The following is a 20583-nucleotide window of genomic DNA, read 5'->3' as shown; positions in this document are numbered from 1 at the left end:
CCAGCCCAGCTGTGCCCCTTTCCTGGGTTTCAGTCCAGGCCCTCCCCTACCCTTGGGGGCTCCCTGATGCCAGAAAACTCTAGCAATAACAATGCTGTCAGCGTCCTCCCTGGCCAACAAGGCAGTGGGCCAGCTCCTTCTCAGGCCTCAGATTGGCTTGGGGACAGACACTAGATCCTTTCTCCATGTGAGCTCCCCTTCTTCTCCCACCCCACCAAGTAGGCAGCCCCCACTCCTCTCCCAGGTCCTGTGAGGGCCACCTCCATCATAACATCCTGCTTTCCCACCTGCTGTCTGCACTCACTGGGGATCCTGTGCCCCTCTGATGTCCCCAGGACCCTCAGATTTCCCCAGGGACCAGTCAGATCACAAAGGGTAGGCTTCTTGGTGAAAGAAAATAAGTAAATCAAGCTGCAGCCTGCTAGGAAAATAGTCTTTAATAGGTGGGAAGAGTCTGGAAAGTCAGAGGAATAAGACAAGCAGGAAGCTAGGGATTCTTTTTTCCCAGAGATGTCACACTGGCTAAGTGGAGGGAGGCATGGGCCAGTTGGGGATGGTGGCGGAGATGGGAGGGTGATGGAAATATTTTGGGGAAGCACTGATCATTTGGGCCATCCTGGGTTTTTCCAGCTCTAGCGTGAAGTAGTCAAAGAGTCATTCTGGAAAAAAATAAACATAAGAATCTTTCCTCTCTTTCAGCTGCCCAAGGTGACGCCAGCCTTGGGGCCCCACCCCGCCTCGGGGAGCTGTGGGTGACAGATCCCACCCTGGAATCTCTGCGCCTCTCCTGGACAGTCCCCGAGGGCCACTTTGACTCCTTTGTGGTCCAGTTCAAGGACAGGGATGGGCCCCGAGTGGTGCCCGTGGAGGGCCACGAGCGCTCAGTCACCATCACCCCTCTGGACACTGGCCGCAAGTACAGATTCCTCCTTTATGGGCTCCTGGGCAAGAGGCGCCACGGCCCCCTCACTGCCGAAGGCACCACAGGTGAGAACATCCCCTGCAGGTCCAGGCTCTGCTCCTGGGACTCCCCCAGGGAAGACATCAGCACCCTGCCAGGCCAGGGAAGCAGGTGACCGCCTGTGGCGGCTGCTATCACAGCTGTTATTCTCCTTGCACAGTCCCATAGCACTGGCCCTACAGGACTCAGCCGTGGCCAAGCCCTATCTGCAGACCTCTCAGTTCTGCCATTGGAGGTCACCCAGGCTACCAGAAACAGCGCAGCTCTTTCCTTTCTGTCTCCATCTCAGAGATCCGGAGTGCTGTGGATGATGCTAAAGCAAAGCATTCCCCAAAGCCCCATCTTGGGGAGGAGCTACAGGTGACCAGAGTGAATCCAGACTCTGTGAGCCTCTCGTGGACAGTCCCTGAGGGCCAGTTCGACTCCTTTGTGGTCCAGTACAAGGACAGGGACGGGCAGCCACAGGTGGTGCCCGTGCAAGGCAGCCTCAGGGAGGTCAGCATCCCGGGCCTGGACCCAGCCCGCAGGTATAAGCTGCTGCTGTATGGGCTGCACCAGGGCAAGCGTGTGGGTCCCATCTCGGCCATCGCCGTGACTGGTGAGTAGGCCATCCCTCCTTCTGGCGTCACCTTCCCTGGCCTGACCACGCCCGGGGATTTCTGAGCTTCCTATTTCCCTTCTTTTAGGAAAAAGGATCAGATTTATCGAGTCATAATTTACATACAATTTTATGTGAACAATGCATGTTGGTAAATTTCTAAGTCATAAAACCATTGCCACAACTGAGATATAAAACATTTCCAATGACCTAGGAAACACATTTCGTCACGCCCCTTTGCAATCAGTTCTCCCAAACCCAGCCTCTGGCAGCCACTAATTGTTTTCTCTCCTTATACTTTTGCCTTCATAAGCATCTCTTTTAACAGAATCACACAATGCATATTCTGTGCTTGCTTTCTAACACAGCATAATCCTTTGGAAATTCACCCCTCTGTATCACAGGTAGTCCTTTTTATTACCTCCTTCCCTCTTTTCCTCTTTCTCTTTCTTGGAGAGTTGGCAGTGACAGACCAGTCACCCTTCTCTCCCTGTCTCTCTGAACCAGCCTCCAGAGAAGATATTGAAACTGAGACCCCAGGTCCTCCAGGACCTGAGCCCCGCCTAGGGGAGGTGACTGTGGAGGAAGCCAGGCCAGACACCTTGCATCTCTCCTGGTCAGTGATGGACGGAGATTTTGACTCCTTTGAAGTCCAGTACACAGACGAAGATGGACAATTCCAGGTAGTCAAGTTAGATGGTGACCGAAATGACATCATCCTCACTGGCCTGGAATCTGACCACAGATACCTGGTGACCCTGTATGGTCTCCATGGCAGGCAACGTGTGGGTCCTGCCCACATTGAGGCCTTGACAGGTGAGCAAGGAGAACTCTGCTACCCTCCAAATGGCCATGAAGCCCAGAGGACAGCAAAGTACCCCATGGTCATCCTGCCCATCTCTAAGGTCCTTCTCTCTCTTTCTCCTGTCTATGTTCAGCCCGAAAGGAAGACGAGGATGAACCTTCAGAACCTCCCATCAAGCCGCGCCTGGGGCAGCTGGCAGTGACAGACGCCACCCCTGACTCCCTGCACCTCTCCTGGACTGTCCCCGAGGGCCAGTTTGACCACTTCCTGGTCCAGTACAAGAACGGGGATGGGCAGCCCAAAGCGGTGAGGGTGCCAGGGAATGAGGACCAGGTCACCATCTCAGGCCTGGAACCAGACCACAAGTACAAGATGAACCTGTATGGCTTCCACGGTGGCCAGCGTGTGGGCCCTGTCTCTGCCTTTGGGGTGACGGGTGAGTGGATGGTGGAAGCCCCGGGGTGGGGCCAGCTGGGGGATCACCTCTCTCAGGTGATGGATGAGTGGGGTGCAGGAGGTCCCTTAGCTAGAGGCTGAGCCATGGTGTCCTTTGTGCCTCCCCCTGGGACTCCCTGGGGACCAAGGGGTCCTCCTGGGCAGAGAAGGGGCCCCATGAGCTGTGCTGGTGGCTGTCCAGGGATCCCCACAGCTGGTCCTGGAGCCTCCCCAGCATGTTTGTGAGAGGTCAGCTGAGCAAGTCCACCCAAGGGTGGGTTTCTCTGAACTGAATTTNGTGGATGGTGGAAGCCCCGGGGTGGGGCCAGCCGGGGATCACCTCTCTCAGGTGATGGGTTGAGTGGTCCCTTACCACTTACTCTTACCAGGAGGTCCCTTAGCTGGAGGCTGAGCCATGGTGGCCTTTGTGCCTCCTCTGGGACTCCCTGGGGACCAAGGGGTCCTCCTGGGCAGAGAAGGGGCCCCATGAGCTGTGCTGGTGGCTGTCCAGGGTTCCCCACAGCTGGTCCTGGAGCCTCCCCAGCATGTTTGTGACAGGTCAGCTGAGCAAGTCCACCCAACCCCAAGGGTGGGCTTCTATGAACTGAATTTGGGGCTCTCAGACATGGTCACAGTGCTCCATTCTTCTCCTAAGATCTGAGAACATCGGGGGGTCCTGCGTCACCCTCTCTGTGTCTCTCTTTCTCAGCTGCAGAGGAAGAGACCCCAGCCCCCACCGAGGTGGAGGAGACCCCCAGCCCCACAGAGCCCAGCACGGAGGCCACAGAGACCCCCGAGGAGCCCCTGCTGGGGGAGTTGACAGTCACAGGATCCTCCCCAGACTCGCTGAGCCTCTCGTGGACCGTCCCCCAGGGCCACTTCAACTCCTTCACTGTCCAGTACAAGGACAGGGAAGGGCGGCCCCAGGTGGTGCGTGTCAGGGGTGAGGAGAGTGAGGTCACCGTCGGGGGCCTGGAGCCGGGGCGCAAGTACAAAATGCACCTGTATGGCCTGCACAGGGGGCAGCGCTGGGGCCCCATGTCCACTGTGGGCATGACCGGTGAGTGAGGGTTAAAGGGCCTCCAGGGTTGGGTCTGGTAATGTTCCGTTGGTAGGGAATCCAGGGTGTCCTACACTGGAGAACCAGAATCCTTAAACCCCACCTAACACACCCTTTGTCTAGTAACATCTCAGGAAAGTGAAGTGGTGTCTGGAAGCACGAGTGCCTGAGGCCTGGTGTGGAAGCCTTTGAGGTAGTGATAGACTGACCTATTTGTGGCTCTGCTCTGCGAGGGAACTCTGGAAAGATCTTTTTCTTGTGTGTGGTTGAAACAAATGCCATGAAATATTCATTCATTCTTTCAGCAAATATTTATTATACATGATTCTAGCTTACACACAGATAAAGAAGAGCATAATGAAATCTTATGTGTCCACTGCCTTCCTAATATTACCTCCTGGCCAGCCTGTCTCAATTTGCTCACTTTCTGCCCTCCTCCCACCAGAATATGTTCTTTATTAGCAGTTTAATTGAGATATAATTTACATGCCATAAAATTTGCCTTTTTAAGTATACAGTTTAATGATTTTTAGTGTATTTACAGAGTTGTGCACCATCAGCACTATCTAATTTTCGAACTTTCCATCGCTCCAGGAAGGAAACTGGTGTGCAAATCTAGGCCACCACTAATTGACTTTCTATTTCTGTAGATTTGCCTTTTCTAGACATATACAGACAGTATCATACAATATGTGTTCTTCTGTGTCTGGCCTCTTTCACTGAGCATGTTTTTGAGGTTCATCCATGTTGTAACCTATAGGTGTACTTCATTCCTTTTATCCAAATAGTATTCCAATGCATGCATATACTGTTGTAAGCTCATCCCAGACACTCTGTACTTCATTGCTTCATATTTAAGTGTATTACTCTTTTTAAAAAGACCAAAAATAGGGGCGCCTTGTTTGCTCAGTCCAACTTTGGCTCAGGTTATGATCTCACGGTCTGTGGGTACGAGCTCTGTGTCGGTTTCTGTGCTGACAGCTCGAGCCTGGAGCCTGCTTTGGATTCTGTGTTTCCCTCTCTCTCTGCCCCTCCCCCCCCTCTCAAAAATAAATAAACATTAAAAAAATTTTTAAGTCTAAAATAAAAAAAAAATTTTAAGACTAAAANCTCTCTCTCTCTCTCTCTCTCTCTCAAAAATAAATAAACATTAAAAAAAAATTTTAATTCTAAAATAAAAAAAAAATTTAAGACTAAAAAAAGCCACACCATTATTGTTCCTTTGAAAATGAGCATTCATTAATATCGTTAAGTATGTAGGTAGTGTTAGTTTCCTGATTGTCTTGTAAGTGTTGTTTTGCAATTTGTTGCTGGGATCAGCTCCAAAAAATGGAGGATACGTTGCAATTGGGAGAATTGGAATTTTAAATAGGGTGGTCAGGATCGGCCCTGAAGAGGTGACATTTGAACAAAGAGTTAAAGGAAGTGTGGACATGAGCCATGCAGGCACCTGGGGTCAGAACATTCATGCAAAGGGGATAGTAGGCGTGAAGGCCCTGAGGTAGGAGACTGCCTAGCAAGTTTGGCAAACCATAAGGAGACCACGAGAAGACTTAGATGATAAGCTGAAATGGATCTCAAGTTAGGCTTACAGAGGTGGCCCGCCTTCTGGTCTGAATCCAGGAGAGCCAGGACCTCGACTACTTCCACCAATAGGAAAGGTTCTGTTTGCATCTATTCCCAGATCCTGAAGAGGAGCCACCTGCCCACACCCTTCTGAAGCCACACTTGGGAGAGCTGGCAGTGACGGATGCCACCCCCGACTCCTTGCACCTCTCCTGGACTGTCCCCGAGGGCCAGTTTGACCACTTCCTGGTCCAGTACAAGAACGGGGATGGGCAGCCCAAGGTGGTGAGGGTGCCAGGGAATGAGGACCAGGTCACCATCTCAGGCTTAGAACCCGACCACAAGTACAAGATGAACCTGTATGGCTTCCACGGTGGCCAGCGTGTGGGCCCTGTCTCCACAGTGGGCTTAACTGGTGAGTGTGCAATAGAACACTGGGCCCTGCCCTAGCTGGACTCCAATTCTCTTTCACTGTCAGTATTCAGGTATTTTTGTCCCACTGTGCCTGAGACTGAGCCTCCCAAACTCACAACTCCACAATCATGAGCTGCTCATTCTACTGACTGAGCCAGCCCAGGTGCCCCGACATACAGACTTTTTGGTCCTTGAAGAGGCAGGACACCAGGGAAATAACATAGACTCAGGAAGACCTGGGTTTGAAGCTTCAGCCTATTCAAGCTATGTGACCTCAAGATCTTGAGTCACTCAATGTCTCGATGCCTCCTTTTCTTCATCTGTAATGAAGGAAGGGGAGAAAATTAGTTTCTGAAAATTCTCGGAATGAACTCTCATAATATTAGAATCCTGCTAACATGGATGCTATCACTTGGATGGTTAGTATCAGTCACATGTGTAACTTCACAAGACACTTCCCTTAGTTCATTACTCACTAACAGGGTTATTTGCTGCTTTTGTTAAGTTCTTTGGAGCTATTACCCTTCAATCCTTATGACCCAGTTCCCAAACAGAACAGATAGGAAACAAGATGATTTTGTAATTCCGCTAGTAAGGAAGAATGAAACTCTATGCAGAACAGAAAAGACGAAAGAAATCTGAAGGCATGATGGGTCATCTGTACTGTAAATTACTGAGAGAGCTAATACAAGGTTCAAAACAACTCAATTGCAAAGATGATCTCATGTGGTCTCATCTCTTTGGCCTCAACTGTGAAATCTAAATTCCTCTGTAAAAATGCTCAGAAGGCTTCTAAATCAAAGGAGGTATTAAAAGAAAATACTCACAAAGTAGAATTTCCAAACCGGAGTAGATAGACCTTCTGATGTGACATACCTGCTATGCTTGCTGATGTTATAAAGCCTTAGTTCCGTTCTGATACACAGACTTGCTCTGCAGGTCCCAAGGGTTCAATGCATGAACATGTTGAGTATCATGGCAGTCCCATCCTACCACCATGGTGTCACCACAAGAGTATGCTCTATCTGTTGGCTACTGAACATTCAAACCAGGGAAATGATGTCTTAACCCTGGGGAGCTAGCATCTAGGCTATGGGGCCTTGGCGTGCCTGGGAGGAATCCAAGTATTCTTTATGAGAAGGGAACACACAAAGTATTTCCACACATTCTCTTTGTCTCCTGATCCAGCCCCAGGAAAGGACCAAGAAATGCCAGCTCCAACAGAATCACCGACCACGACTCCCAAGCCTCCCATCAAGCCGCGCCTGGGGCAGCTGGCAGTGACAGACGCCACCCCCGACTCCCTGCACCTCTCCTGGACTGTCCCCGAGGGCCAGTTTGACCACTTCCTGGTCCAGTACAAGAACGGGGATGGGCAGCCCAAGGCGGTGAGGGTGCCAGGGAATGAGGACCAGGTCACCATCTCAGGCCTGGAACCCGACCACAAGTACAAGATGAACCTGTATGGCTTCCACGGTGGCCAGCGTGTGGGCCCTGTCTCTGCCTTTGGGGTGACGGGTGAGTGGATGGTGGAAGCCCCAGGGTGGGGCCAGCTGGGGGATCACCTCTCTCAGGTGATGGATGAGTGGGGTGCAGGAGGTGCCTTAGCTAGAGGTTATGCCATGGTGTCCTTTGTGCCTCCTCTGGGACTCCCTGGGGACCAAGGGGTCCTCCTGGGCAGAGAAGGGGCCCCATGAGCTGTGCTGGTGGCTGTCCAGGGTTCCCCACAGCTGGTCCTGGAGCCTCCCCAGCATGTTTGTGACAGGTCAGCTGAGCAAGTCCACCCAGCCCCAAGGGTGGGCTTCTATGAACTGAATTTGGGGCTCTCAGACATGGTCACAGTGCTCCATTCTTCTCCTAAGATCTGAGAACATCGGGGGGTCCTGCGTCACCCTCTCTGTGTCTCTCTTTCTCAGCTGCAGAGGAAGAGACCCCAGCCCCCACCGAGGTGGAGGAGACCCCCAGCCCCACAGAGCCCAGCACGGAGGCCACAGAGACCCCCGAGGAGCCCCTGCTGGGGGAGTTGACAGTCACAGGATCCTCCCCAGACTCGCTGAGCCTCTCGTGGACCGTCCCCCAGGGCCACTTCGACTCCTTCACTGTCCAGTACAAGGATAGGGACGGACGGCCCCAGGTGGTGCGTGTCAGGGGTGAGGAGAGTGAGGTCACCGTCGGGGGCCTGGAGCCAGGGCGCAAGTACAAGATGCACCTGTATGGCCTGCACAAGGGGCAGCGCTGGGGCCCCGTATCCACCGTGGGCGCGACCGGTGAGTGAGAGCTGGGGTCTTGACCCCAAGATATCCTTTCTTTGCTCTTTTGATTTCTCCCATTGTAGATCAGCACTCACAAATGGTTATAGGCCCCTCTCTTTCCTAATATGGTGCTGGTGATCTTGCCTCTGGCTTTAATTGAATGAGGACGATAGTGACTGTATTTAGGGTCAATAGGCATGTACCCTGGTCCTCATAAGTTTACCTGTATTCCCTAATATGGAACCTCAAACTTGCTTAATTTTTCATATATGGTTTCCTCAAGCTCCCTGACTGGGCATTTTAGTGACCTAGAATGTTGCTGCAGAACTAGGTTCTCTGGGTTTAAATCCTGCTCTGAAGATACTGATTGTGTGAATTCACAAACATTTCTTAATTTCTCTGTGCTGCAGATCCACACAAAATGGGCATGATAATAATACCGGCCCCCACTTTGTTGTGTGAGGATACTCTGTGAACTGGCAGAGTATCTGGCAATGCCTAGGATGCATTAAGCACTCTAGAAGTACTTGCTACAAAACATTCATTTCATAGCCTGGGCAAGGCACTCCCTCCCTCTCCTTCGAAGGGTCCTGGCTGTGACCTCTCAGCCTCCTCTGCTCTGTTCCAGCCTCTCTGCCCACAGAGCCCCCTGTGGAACCTCGCCTAGGGGAGCTGGCTGTGGTAGCCGTGACCTCTGACACAGTGCACCTCTCATGGACGGTGGCCCAGGGCCTCTTCGACTCCTTCCTGGTCCAGTACAAGGATGTGCAGGGGCGGCCCCAGGCAGTGCCTGTGGGTGGACACCTCCGTGAAATCACCATTCCGGGTCTGGACCCCGCCCGCAAGTACAAGTTCCTACTCTTCGGACTCCAGGATGAGAAGAGGCATGGTCCTGTGGCTGCAGATGCAAAGACCTGTGAGTGAAGGCCGAAACCATCTTTGGCGCTGGAGCCTTCCCGGTGTCCTTCGCCCCCTTGTGGCGACCATTAGAATTCCTTGTTTCAGTGTTCTGCACTCCAGACCTATTTATTCACTGAGTCCAGTGAAATCCAGGTCCAGGGCTCCCCTCTTATCCCTCATTCTCATCCTTCTCCCTACTCTTCCTACAATCTGAGGGACACTGCTTTCTTCCTTGATGCATCTTTTATCCCTATTCCTCTGCCTCCCCACTTCCTGACATGTGGCCAACCCCCTCTCCCCCCAGCTCCAGGAACCATCTCCCACAGCCCTAGCACCCTGAGGAAACTCTATCTGCCTCTGTCACCATTTCTGTCAGTCTCCACACACCTCTCTCTCTTCTCCAGTCCCAGACACGAAACCTCTCCGCCTGGGGGAGCTGACAGTGACAGACCTGACCTCGGACTCTGCGAGCCTCTCGTGGACCGTCCCTGAGGGTGAATTTGACTCCTTCGTGGTCCAGTACAAGGACAGGGATGGGCAGCCCCGGGTGGTGCCTGTGGCCGCAGACCAGCGTGAGGTCACCATCCCCGGCCTGGAGCCCAGTAGGAAATACAAGTTCCTGCTCTATGGGCTGGCCGGCAGGAAGCGGCTGGGCCCCATCTCTGCTGATGGCAGCACAGGTGAGTCCCAGCCCTGCACCTCACCTTTTCTAGAGCTACCTCCTATCCAAGCCCTGAGAGCTGCCCTGAACCCAAGCCTATCCATGAAGTTTAATTCTCTTGCCTTCAGCCTTTATAACACCAAAGCAAACATTTACTGGGTCATATTCTAAGTATTTTACATGCATTATTTCCTTCATTCACCGACTGCTGATGTAATAAAGAGAATCCANGTTAGCTTGGTGACAGTGTTAGAGTCAGATCCATGTCACAGCTGGTGCCAAGGCCTAGAAACTAGGAACATCATGGCCGATGAGAGGGACCGAGAGGATTTTTGTGTGAGATCCTGAGTTGGGGAGAGTCTTGAGACGGAGGAGAGTGGTAGCGGCAGCTCAGAAGCCAGGAATTTCTCCCGGGGATAGAGAGGTTTGTTGCACAGTTAGCTAAGGCTGACACCATCACATGCGCACTGAAAGGCTCATCCTGGTCCCCTGTGATGGAACAGATGGGACGGGGAGCAGGAAACATCTAGGAAGATTATTCCAGGCTTCCAGGTGGGGGAAGGGGCTCTGAGCTGTTTGGGAGCAAAGACATGAGCCAAAGGGAGTGAGACGTCAAGGAGACGCCCCCATGGAGGGAGGCCCAGGGCACAGTGTGCAGGGGAGGTGGGTGCTGGAGAAAGTGGGAGAGGTGGCGGGCTGTGGGTAGGGGTGGGTGAGGGCAAGGTGAGATGAGGGTAAGGGGTCAATAAGGCCAACATTAAGGGACTGGGAAGAGTAGATGAGTTAGAGCCACTGTGGCCGGCAACGCTGTGTTCCTCATGTTTGTCATACACCCACTTATACGCTGACCTGCCTGCCCGTCCTCACCTGTCCCTGTGTGTCTCTGTGCAGCTCCAGAATATGAAGCTATGACCACCCAAGCCCTGTCCACCATGGCACCNCGCAGACCAGCGTGAGGTCACCATCCCCGGCCTGGAGCCCAGTAGGAAATACAAGTTCCTGCTCTATGGGCTGGCCGGCAGGAAGCGGCTGGGCCCCATCTCTGCTGATGGCAGCACAGGTGAGTCCCAGCCCTGCACCTCACCTTTTCTAGAGCTACCTCCTATCCAAGCCCTGAGAGCTGCCCTGAACCCAAGCCTATCCATGAAGTTTAATTCTCTTGCCTTCAGCCTTTATAACACCAAAGCAAACATTTACTGGGTCATATTCTAAGTATTTTACATGCATTATTTCCTTCATTCACCGACTGCTGATGTAATAAAGAGAATCCAGTCTTTGGAGCCAAGTAGACCTGTGTTCAAATTACAGTTGCCAGTTTCGTGGCCATTGACAAGCCACTTCTTTCCCTTGAACCTGATTTTCTGCACCTGCTTTATGCTTATGAATAATAAATACTATTGCCACATTAATAAATGTTCACAACCTCCTCCCTCTGTCCCAACAGAGACAAGGAGTGGAAAATATGGAAGGTTTTGGCTGCAAAAAGACTATGGAAAAAATCTGGTGTCATTGTGCCCATTACTCAGCCCCCTGAGGAAGGATGGAAGTGGGTCACTGACCCTTACTCCATTCCCAGGACCATGAGTCACCCTGGCCAGCCAGGGATGGGGCACAGGGTCGTTTGGGGCCTGGACAGTCACACTGCATAATTCTCTTCCCCAAACTCTCACTATAGAGAGTGAGTACAGGCTTCTCCTCTGACCCCATCATCCAATACCCAGCCCCACCTGAGCAGGTCTCTTCTGTGTTCTGCTCTGCCCTTTGTACTCCCAGTACCATCCCACCTGGCTGTCCTGGTCCAGTGGTGTTAGTGCAGGGCTGGGGAAGGAGCTAGAAGGACGGCCCAGGCTGATAGCAAGAGAGGGGAATGTCCTGGCCAAGCTCTGGGAGCCCATGAGCTTGTCTGGTTGCCCAGCCCGGCCCTTAGTATTTAACGGTATCTCCCTGACAACCCAGACACCCTCTGGGAGCCTTTTTCAGCTCCAGCCACATCCCCACTGAGGGGGCTAGGAGTCAGGGAGAAACTGAAGCCCTTTTCTACACCCTCAGGCATCCTACCTCACAAGGTGATCTTTTATGCATTTACTGCACCCTGACCACGGCAAGGAGGGAGTGGGGGCAGGAAGGAGTTTGTGCTGTGGCCTCCAGAGGAGAGATCAAGCTGCTCACTCTCCTTCCTTTGGGCAGACTGCAGCCGCACTGCAGGGACCCTTTCCTAGATCCTCATGGCCTCCACACCGAAGTTGCCAGGGGTGGAATAAAGATAGCTCTTGACCAAGAGTTTCTCCTCCCACTCCCCACAGCTCCCCTGAAGAAGGAGCAGCAGCGCCCACCCCGCCTGGGGGAGCTGACAGTGACAGATGAGACCCCAGACTCCCTGCACCTCTCATGGACAGTGGCCCAAGGCCTCTTTGATTCCTTTGTGGTCCAGTACCGGGACACAGCTGGGCAGCCCCAGGCAGTGCCCGCGGCCCAAGACCAGCGGGAAGTCACCATAGAGGGCCTGGAGCCTGGCAGGAAATACAAGTTTCTGCTCTATGGCATCCACGGAGGACAGCGCCTGGGCCCCATCTCCATCCTGGGAGTGACAGGTGAGCAGGAGGCCCTGGGGCCTGCCCAGGGCTCTGGGGGAATGGCACAGTGGGGCCAGCTCTGATGGGGACCAAGGAGCCCATCAAAAGCTGGAACCAGGGCAAGCGTGAGGAAAGGCCCTGGCAGCGGTGCCCAGGGTCCCAGCCCCCGCCCTGCCCAGTGCCGCCAGCTGGGTCCCATCGTTCTACTGAAGCAGCTCTCACCGCCCCGCGGGGCGGCCTTGCCAGATAGGGGCAGACCCCTCCCGTGGATGAGTCAGGAGCACTTTTTGTCAAATGGAAAATAACTGGAATGGAAAATAGGCGAGAGACACAGCCACCCGTAGAAGTGGCTGCTGTGATGGAGCAGTTACTAACACCCCCGCTCAGGTCAGGGGGATGGGGCACTTGGGCCCGACCCGGAGGGCGTGATTTGCGCCTCTGGCTCACCAGCCAGCTGCATCCTCTGCTTTTCTCAGGAGGACCTTGTGTCCTGAGCTCAGGGAGTGACCAGCTATTCCCACCTCAGGCCATCAGCCTAGGCACCCAGGGAGGGTGAGGAGGGAGCAGGCTGTGCAGACGTCTTGAGGCACAAGAAGACATGGAGGTGGAAAAGGGGGAACACGTGCCTGCCTCAGCCACAGCAAGGGAGCCAACAGAAGGCTCATGGGGCCACAGTGCTGGCTCTCAGAGAGGCCCACGGGTGGCAGGAATCAGTGCCAAGGCAGGGAAATGACAGATTCAAGAGAAGGAAGATGCTAGAAGAGCCTCGGTCACCCCCCGCTCAGCGTCTTCCCTGGGTTTCTCGCACACAGCCCCGGAAGTGGACACGCCAGCCCCCTGGCACCCAGCCACAGAGGCCCCTCAGCGCCCTGAAGGGCCCCAGCTAAGGACACTGGCAGTGAGCAACATAACCCCGGACTCCCTGCACCTCTCGTGGAGTGTGGCTCAGGGCCCCTTTGACTCCTTCGTGGTCCAGTATCAGGACACAGATGGGCAGCCCCAGGCCTTGCTCGTGGATGGCAACCAGAACAAGGTCCTGGTGTCCGGCCTGGAGCCCAGCACCTCCTACAAGTTCTTCCTCTATGGCCTCCATGAAGGGAAGCGCTTGGGGCCCATCTCAGCCGAGGGCATCACAGGTACCACCGGTTGAGGGCCCTGTATCTAGGCCTCCCCCACCTCTAGTCTGGGACGGAAAGGGCTAAAGGGGGTGCCCAGAGGTGGTGACACATAAGCAGGGTACTATAGAGGGAGGCAGGGGTGCACTAGCAGTCTTTTGCTCTACACACGCGTGCTCACCGTGAGTGCCAGCCCCTTATTAGCTCCATTTCACATGGAAACTAGGGTCCATGGTAGGGTGGTAGAGGAGAGCTGCCCAGGCCACTGAGGCGGTGTGCTTCTGTCTCCCACATGCTCTGTGCAGGGCCTGCTCCTGCTGGTCAGGCCTCAGGGGAGCCAGGGCCCCACCTGTCCCAGCTGTCGGTGACTGATGTGACCACCAGTTCGCTGCGGCTCAACTGGGAGGCCCCATCTGGGGCCTTTGACTCCTTCCTGCTCCGCTTTGGGGTCCCATCACCAAGCACTCTGGAGCCCCACCTGCATCCCCTGCTGCAGCGGGAGCTGATGGTACCGGGGACACGACGCTCAGCAGTGCTACGGGACCTGCGTCCAGGGACCCTATACAGCCTTACATTGTATGGGCTGCGCGGGCCCCACAAGGCCGACAGCATCCAGGGCACGGCCCGCACCCTCAGCCCAGGTAAGGCCCCACGTTGGGCACGTTCATGTGCTGCCCCAAAGGAGGAGGGGGTCTTTGTACTTTGTAGGGTGGGACCTGGTGCCTCAGCCAGAGGGAAAGTCAGTGAGTGGTGGAAGGCTTGGAGGAATCTACAGAGACTTCCTTTTCTAGATCTAGAGGAAAGGGTGGTGGTGAGCAGGTCTGGAGCCACTGGGGCCCTGGAAGAAGGGGTGAGGATCCTGGGGCCAGAGGCCCCCTGCTCCTTGCCCTCACCGCTGCTCCTTGGCACACACCCCCTCAGTTCTGGAAAGCCCCCGTGACCTTCAGTTCAGCGAAATCGGGGAAACTTCGGCCCAGGTCAGCTGGACGCCTCCACCATCCAGAGTGGACAGCTTCAAAGTTTCCTACCAGCTGGCAGACGGAGGTGATACCCTTTTACCCGTGTCCTCGTCTGCCCTCATTTCTCCTGCTCCCTGTGCTCCGCTCGCCCTGCAGCTCTTCCTTGATTCCCTGGGCAAACTCCCAAGCCCAACATGTTTGTAGGGGAGCCACAGAGCGTGCAGGTGGATGGCCGAGCCCGGACCCAGAAACTCAAGGGGCTGATCCCAGGCTCTCACTACGAGGTGACAGTGGTCTCCGTCCGTGGCTTTGAGGAGAGTGAGCCACTCACAGGCTTCCTCACCACAGGTAGGATGGACTGGGACCTGGGCAGGAGGTAGGGGGAGAATGAACGGGGAAGGGAAAGGGGGGTGAGGCCAGCTGGAGTTGGGAAGGTGAGAGGTGGGGAGAGGAGTAGGGACAGCTCTGAGACCCCTCCCTTCTTCTAGTTCCTGACGGCCCCACCCAGCTTCGTGCACTGAACTTGACGGAGGGATCCGCTCTGCTGCACTGGAAGCCCCCCCAGGCCCCTGTGGACACATATGATGTCCGTGTCACAGCCCCCGGGGGTGAGCATGGCTGAGGCCTCTGGAGAAGACTCCTTCAGGGAGGGGAGAGAGGCCCCAGCAGGGCACAACGGGGGCAGATGCTGATGCTTACCCCCTCTCCCAGCCCCCCCTCTGCAGGCCTCAGCCTCTGGCAGTGCTGTGGACTACCCTCTGGGTGGCCTTGTGCTCCACACCAACTACACGGCGACCGTACGTGGTCTTCGCGGCCCCAACTTCACCTCCCCGGCCAGCATCACCTTCACCACAGGTACGGCCTGTGAGGTGTGCACGACAGGGGGAGGGAAGGTTCAGGGGAGCTAGGATGGGCCTCATCTCCATCTTCCATTCCCACCTTCCCCTCCCAGGGTTGGAGGCCCCCCGAGACTTGGAGGCCAAGGAAGTGACCCCCCGCACGGCCCTGCTCACTTGGACTGAGCCCCAAGTCCCGCCGACTAGCTATCTGCTCAGTTTCAACACGCCTGGTGGACAGACCCAGGTGCCCCCATCCCTCCTCACTGGCCAACTCCCCTCTCGGGAGGTACTGCCCCCTCCTCTGGCTTTGCCAGTGGGGCTCTGCCTCCCTCTCCCCTGACCTGCTCCCTGTGTGTCCCACAGGAGATCCTGCTCCCAGGAGGGGTCACCTCTCACCAGCTCCTGGGCCTCTTTCCCTCCACCCCGTACAGCGTGTGGCTCCGAGCAATGTGGGGCGAGAGCCTCACACCGCCCGTGTCCACCTCCTTCACCACCGGTATTTGGGCACTGGGACCTAAGGTCAGGGGCTGAGCAGGCAACAGGGGTCTAGAGTTTGAGAAGAGGACTGGCCCCTCATTCTCCTCTCCTCAGGTGGCCTTCGGATCCCCTTCCCTCGGGACTGTGGGGAAGAGATGCAGAACGGAGCCAGCACCTCAAGGGCCACCACCATCTTCCTCAATGGCAACCGCGAGCGGCCCCTGGATGTGTTTTGTGACATGGAGACTGACGGGGGCGGCTGGCTGGTGGGTGGCAGACGGGACCCCAAAGGGCACAAGGCAGGGGCTGCTGAGCCAGGAGCCATCGGCTGATGGTGCCTCCACCTGCTTCCCTTCTTCCCAGGTGTTTCAGCGCCGCATGGACGGACAAACAGACTTCTGGAGGGACTGGGAGGACTATGCCCATGGCTTTGGGAACATCTCTGGGGAGTTCTGGCTGGGTCAGTGCCTCACAGGGCTTGGGGACCAGAGAAGAGGGGTACATCCTGTGGGCACCAGAACCCTGATGAGAGCACTCTCCCTACCCCTAGGCAATGAGGCCCTGCACAGCCTAACGAAAGCCGGCGACTACTCCATGCGTGTGGACCTGCGGGCCGGGGATGAGGCCGTGTTTGCACAGTACGACTCTTTCCGAGTGGACTCTGCTGCCGACTACTACCGCCTTCATCTGGAGGGCTATCATGGCACAGCAGGTGAGGGGTGGGCCTGGGGGCTGTGGAAGGTGGAAGGTGGGGTGGGGGAGGGGAGGCCGTCACTTCTCCTTCTACACCTGCGCAGGGGACTCCATGAGCTACCACAGCGGCAGTGTTTTTTCTGCCCGTGATCGAGACCCCAACAACTTGCTCATCTCCTGTGCCGTCTCGTACCGTGGGGCCTGGTGGTATAGGAACTGCCACTATGCCAACCTCAACGGGCTCTATGGGAGCACAGTGGACCACCAGGTGAGGGGCCTGGGAGGCAGCCCAGGCCAGGAGTGGGTTGGGGCCCAACCTATGGGGTGTGGCAGGACAAGTTACCGCGCCCCTTGGTGCCCCAGGGCCCTCATCTGTGAAATGGGACAATAATGCCAGTCTCACCAAGTTATCTGAAGGGGGAGATGAGCACGATTTATTGGAAGTGAAGGACCAGCCCAGATTAAGCCTCAGTCTTTGCCGTTGAGGATCGTAAAGTGGGTGGGGGGAGGAAGGGTGATTGACTTCTGGGAACCAGGCAGGGGGTGAGAGCGGATGGGATGTCTGCCTTTGACTCTGTCTCAACGACTCCTCTCCCAGGGCGTGAGCTGGTACTACTGGAAGGGCTTCGAGTTCTCTGTGCCCTTCACGGAAATGAAGCTGAGACCAAGAAGCTACCGGCCCCCAGAGGTGCGGGGAGGCTGACCACCGCTCACCTCTCCAGCGCCCCAGTATGACTGCCGAGCACTGAGGGGTCGCGCTGAGAGAAGAGCCAGGGGCCACCTTCACTATCCAGCCACCGGAGGGAGCCTTCTCCGTCAGCGATCTCACAGCACCATGTTTACAGGGGGGGAGGGAAGGGGTTTGTACGGGAGTAATAAAAGGAGAAACTGAGGCGTGTGTCCGGCGTGCGTCCTGCCCTGTCACTGGGGCTGCTCCAGCCCCAGAACGTCTGTTCCCCGGGGCAGTAGCCGCACCTGGAAAGGCTGCATCGTGAGGTTGACGCCAGAGTGGGATCTGGGTTGCAGAGAGGGTAGAGGGCCCGCGGGGGGCAGCAGCGTGAAGGTGTGGAGCAGCCGTGCCAGCACCACAAAGAGCTCGAGGCGTGCCAGCGGCTCGCCCAGGCACACACGTGCCCCGCAGCCAAAGGCCAGAACTCTGGGGCTGGCGCCTGGGACCAGGAAACGATCTGTGGGCAGAAGGACAGGCCCAGGGTTTACTAGCCACTGGCACTGGCCTCTGCCGCCCCCACGCCACAGGCACCCTCCCCGCCACACACCCGGCCAGAACTCGTGTGGCCGCTCCCAGACGTTCTCATCCAAGTGGGCGCCTTGCAGGTTGGGGATGACAACCGTGCCCTCGGGGATGTCGTAGCCTAAGATGCTGAGGAGAGGGTAGGGTCAGAGACCCGTCAGGACCCCCCTTTCCATCCCACTCGTCCTCAGTTCTTGGAGGTCACCTGGTATGCCGAGTGGTGCGGTGAGGCAAGGCCAGGGGCACCACGGGCCGCAGGCGCAGCACCTCAGCAATGGTGGCGGTGAGCAAGGGCAACCGTGCAGGGTCTTTGAACGGGACTCGGGAGCCCGAAATCCCAGGGCCTAGTTCACGATCCAGTTCCTCCTGCAGTCGCTGCTGAATCTGGGAAATGGGAGCAGGCCTGGTGTCTGGGGCCAGAGCCCTGTGCTAGCTGACCCACAGCCACCCGGCCTCCCAGGCTCTGGCCCCTCCCTGAAGCAACCCAGCGGAGCCCTTGGGTGAACAGAGTCTGCCTGGGGGCCCCATGGGCTGAGTTCCTATGGCCCTGGCCAGGCTGTCCCCAGGGTGCACCTCAGGGTGGTGAAGCAAGAATGCCACAGCCCAGGAGAGGGTGGTCGCCGTCGTCTCAGTGCCACCAATGAAAAGGTCCACCACAGACATATGCACGTGTCCTTCAAGGAGCCGTCCATGGCCCCTTTCTGCTCTTGGCTTCCCCACCCCTTGGAGCATGTAGTCAGTCATGTCCCTCCACTGGCCTGCCACCATTCTGTCCTGTGAGGGGGAGGACGACCCAGCCTGAGTGCCGGGCTTGGGGAGAGGGGTCTCAGGAGAGCAACGGGTCCAGGACTGGAGCGACGCCTAGCTCCGGGGCAGTGGTATCCCTGGCTGTGGGCTACGGGGCAGCCGGGTCCGCACAGCGTTCCCACCTTGTGCTGCTTCAGCTGCTTCTCTACAATGCGGTCCCTTTTCTCCAAGGCCTGCTTCAACCTCCAGAGGCCTGGGTTGGGGAAGAACTGGGGCAGGGAGCACGAGTGGAGCTGTTGGCAAGGAAGCCTGCACCCCCACCCCTTTCTCCCAGGACCCAGGGAGTCTGGGCTCCACTCCTCACCCTGAGAAAGGGAACTATGTCCAAAATTTGAATGGACCAGTGCTCCCAGGTTTTCATCAAATCGTGGACACAGTCATGAAAGACATGTACTAAGGTGTCTTCCTGCCAAAAAAAAAAAAGGGGGGGGTGGTGGTGGTGGTGGAATCCTTTCAATTCAAGACCAGAAAGGGCCAGGGAGGGGCTAAGGAAGGGCCCAAGCACGTATGTGAGGGCAAGAGAGCCTTGACCTTGTCTCCAAAGGTGAGGTAACAGATGATACTGCAGGTGAGGAAAGAGAACTCCTTCTGGATGGCCACAGGGGTGCCGGCCTGGGCTCTCATGCGCTGTGGAGAAGGAGCAGGAACTAAGTGGGCCACGGAGCTGCGGGAAGAGGTGAAGCTGACCTAGGGTGGCTATGGGAGTCCAGCCTCACCTCACAAAACTCCTGGGTCATCTGCTCCACCAGTGGCTCCATGGAGTTGCGGATGCCCAGCAGCAGGGCTGAGCGGGTGAGTTTCTTGTGAGCCTTCCAGAGCAAGGAGTAGTCCCCTAGTGAGAGGTCCTGGTGGTCCTGAGATACCAGCTTATCTGCGAGTAGGGGAGGGGCCAAACTGACCAAGGAAGCCACAGGCCTGACCTTTCCCGCCTCCCCCAGCCTGTTTCTTCACTCGAGAAATGCCCCAGCGCTTACAGGAGGGCATCTTGGGTCTGCCAGCAAAGTCCACCCATCTCCTGATCATGGCCTCCTCAATGGTCCTTTTAGAGTTCAGCACCACCACATCTGGGGGAGAGCCAAAGCAGGATGTCAGCAGGGAGAGGCCCCTACCTTCCCACTGTGGGGGGGCCAGGGAGGAAGCAGACTCACCTTGCAGCCCGAGGCGGAGCCTATAGACAGGGCCAAGATTCTGAGTCAGACCAAGCAGATAGATGGGAAGGTCGGGCTGCAGTAGGTGCAGGAAGCCAGGGGCAAGAGGTGGGAGGTGGAGGCTCCTGTACTTCCACTTGTCCCACAGCAGGCAGGCGCCCGCCAGCATGGTCAGCAGCAGCAGCGCAAGAAGTAGCATGGCCAGAGACCCATGCATAGGCCCTGGTGCGGCCACTTATAGTTTTTGAGGCCCTTCATCCATCTTGCTGCTCGGGCTATTTTGAGGCCTCCTTGAACTCCTTCCCTCAGGTCCCTGCCCACTGTTCTGCCCACACATTCTTGGCAGGACAGCAGTCCTCCTGGCCTTGGGGAGTCCACATTTTAAAGAACAAGCCTCTCATCCATCAAGAAGAAAGGAAGCGAAACGCAACCCTGACCTTTCTCCCGCAGCCGGAATCGGTTTTCTGGCTGGACATCAACCATGCAGAAAAACATAGTCACTCTCTGGCCTGAGCCTTCTCCACCCACCACCCTGCCCTGGACCACGTTACTGCCGCCGACTTTGCCTCAGGGAGACAATGGCCATCCGTACTTAATATGCTGCCCAGGATTGCCCGAGGAACAAAATGAGTTGAAAGTGGCCTGCATGTTTTTAACTTTGAGATGGGGTGACCACATGGCCTGATTTGCCTGGGTCTTCCCAGTGCAATTATTAACTGTGCTGTAGTTCAGCCTCAAAAGTTGAAGAAGATGAAGAATTATATGGTCCCCCAATTTAGAGCCCTTATTAGGTACTTGATATACTCTTTGGTCGCAAGAAAAGAGACCAACTTGAGCTGGCTTGAGCCAAAAATAAGAATTATTCTACAAACACAGGAGTATCTCAGAGGGCTGAATGAAGAGCAGGAAAGGGAACCTCACTGGCCTTGGAAGGCCAGGGACAGAGGAAGAGAAAGGCTGAAGAGAGGGGCCAGCTCCTCACTCTTCGCTCCTCCCTCCTCTTTGTCGGCCGCCCTGTCATCTCTCTCTGCCGTCCAGCTGCTTGTGACCCAGGTGCAGGCAGAGTGG

General features: G+C 56.0%; 2 protein-coding genes across 2 annotated transcripts in view; one reads left to right on the top strand and one right to left on the bottom strand.

Annotated features, from left to right (window-relative positions):
• TNXB (tenascin XB) overlaps positions 1 to 17023 on the top strand; it is a 40711-nt gene extending 23688 nt beyond the window's left edge. Inside the window, exons 13-36 of the mRNA XM_077760939.1 lie at positions 700 to 987; positions 1251 to 1559; positions 2067 to 2375; positions 2498 to 2800; positions 3509 to 3859; positions 5544 to 5840; positions 7007 to 7357; positions 7756 to 8106; positions 8720 to 9007; positions 9396 to 9671; positions 11956 to 12243; positions 13038 to 13361; positions 13646 to 13981; positions 14262 to 14384; positions 14504 to 14647; positions 14788 to 14907; positions 15011 to 15154; positions 15252 to 15382; positions 15502 to 15634; positions 15730 to 15881; positions 15979 to 16075; positions 16166 to 16327; positions 16413 to 16576; positions 16907 to 17023. Of these exons, the coding sequence (XP_077617065.1) occupies positions 700 to 987; positions 1251 to 1559; positions 2067 to 2375; positions 2498 to 2800; positions 3509 to 3859; positions 5544 to 5840; positions 7007 to 7357; positions 7756 to 8106; positions 8720 to 9007; positions 9396 to 9671; positions 11956 to 12243; positions 13038 to 13361; positions 13646 to 13981; positions 14262 to 14384; positions 14504 to 14647; positions 14788 to 14907; positions 15011 to 15154; positions 15252 to 15382; positions 15502 to 15634; positions 15730 to 15881; positions 15979 to 16075; positions 16166 to 16327; positions 16413 to 16576; positions 16907 to 17011 (5546 nt within the window). The 3' untranslated portion in view covers positions 17012 to 17023. The remainder of the gene's footprint in view (positions 1 to 699; positions 988 to 1250; positions 1560 to 2066; positions 2376 to 2497; positions 2801 to 3508; positions 3860 to 5543; positions 5841 to 7006; positions 7358 to 7755; positions 8107 to 8719; positions 9008 to 9395; positions 9672 to 11955; positions 12244 to 13037; positions 13362 to 13645; positions 13982 to 14261; positions 14385 to 14503; positions 14648 to 14787; positions 14908 to 15010; positions 15155 to 15251; positions 15383 to 15501; positions 15635 to 15729; positions 15882 to 15978; positions 16076 to 16165; positions 16328 to 16412; positions 16577 to 16906) is intronic.
• CYP21A2 (cytochrome P450 family 21 subfamily A member 2) lies at positions 16716 to 19714 on the bottom strand. Its single transcript, XM_077760940.1, has 10 exons — positions 19516 to 19714; positions 19342 to 19431; positions 19084 to 19238; positions 18899 to 18994; positions 18672 to 18773; positions 18490 to 18576; positions 18134 to 18334; positions 17766 to 17944; positions 17586 to 17689; positions 16716 to 17495 (listed from the first exon to the last, which is right to left on the bottom strand). The coding sequence occupies exons 1-10, from the start codon at positions 19712 to 19714 to the stop codon at positions 17230 to 17232; spliced, it is 1479 nt and encodes a 492-aa protein (XP_077617066.1). The 3' UTR covers positions 16716 to 17229.
• Between the last annotated feature and the right edge of the window lie 869 nt (positions 19715 to 20583).

This window comes from Crocuta crocuta, unplaced genomic scaffold (genome assembly GCF_008692635.1).
Source record: "Crocuta crocuta isolate KB4526 unplaced genomic scaffold, BGI_CrCroc_1.0 scaffold762, whole genome shotgun sequence".
Lineage (NCBI taxonomy): Eukaryota > Metazoa > Chordata > Mammalia > Carnivora > Hyaenidae > Crocuta > Crocuta crocuta.
The sequence above is the reverse complement of the archived record's forward strand: the minus strand, read 5'-3'. Positions and strand labels throughout refer to the sequence as shown.

Coding starts and splice junctions, on each gene's coding strand:
- CYP21A2 (XM_077760940.1), bottom strand. CDS start 19,714: ATGCTACTTCTTGCGCTGCTGCTGCTGACCATGCTGGCGGGCGCCTGC. Junction 19,432..19,515: donor GCTCCGCCTCGGGCTGCAAG/GTGAGTCTGCTT, acceptor GCTCTCCCCCAG/ATGTGGTGGTGCTGAACTCT. Junction 17,945..18,133: donor TCTTGCTTCACCACCCTGAG/GTGCACCCTGGG, acceptor CCCATTTCCCAG/ATTCAGCAGCGACTGCAGGA.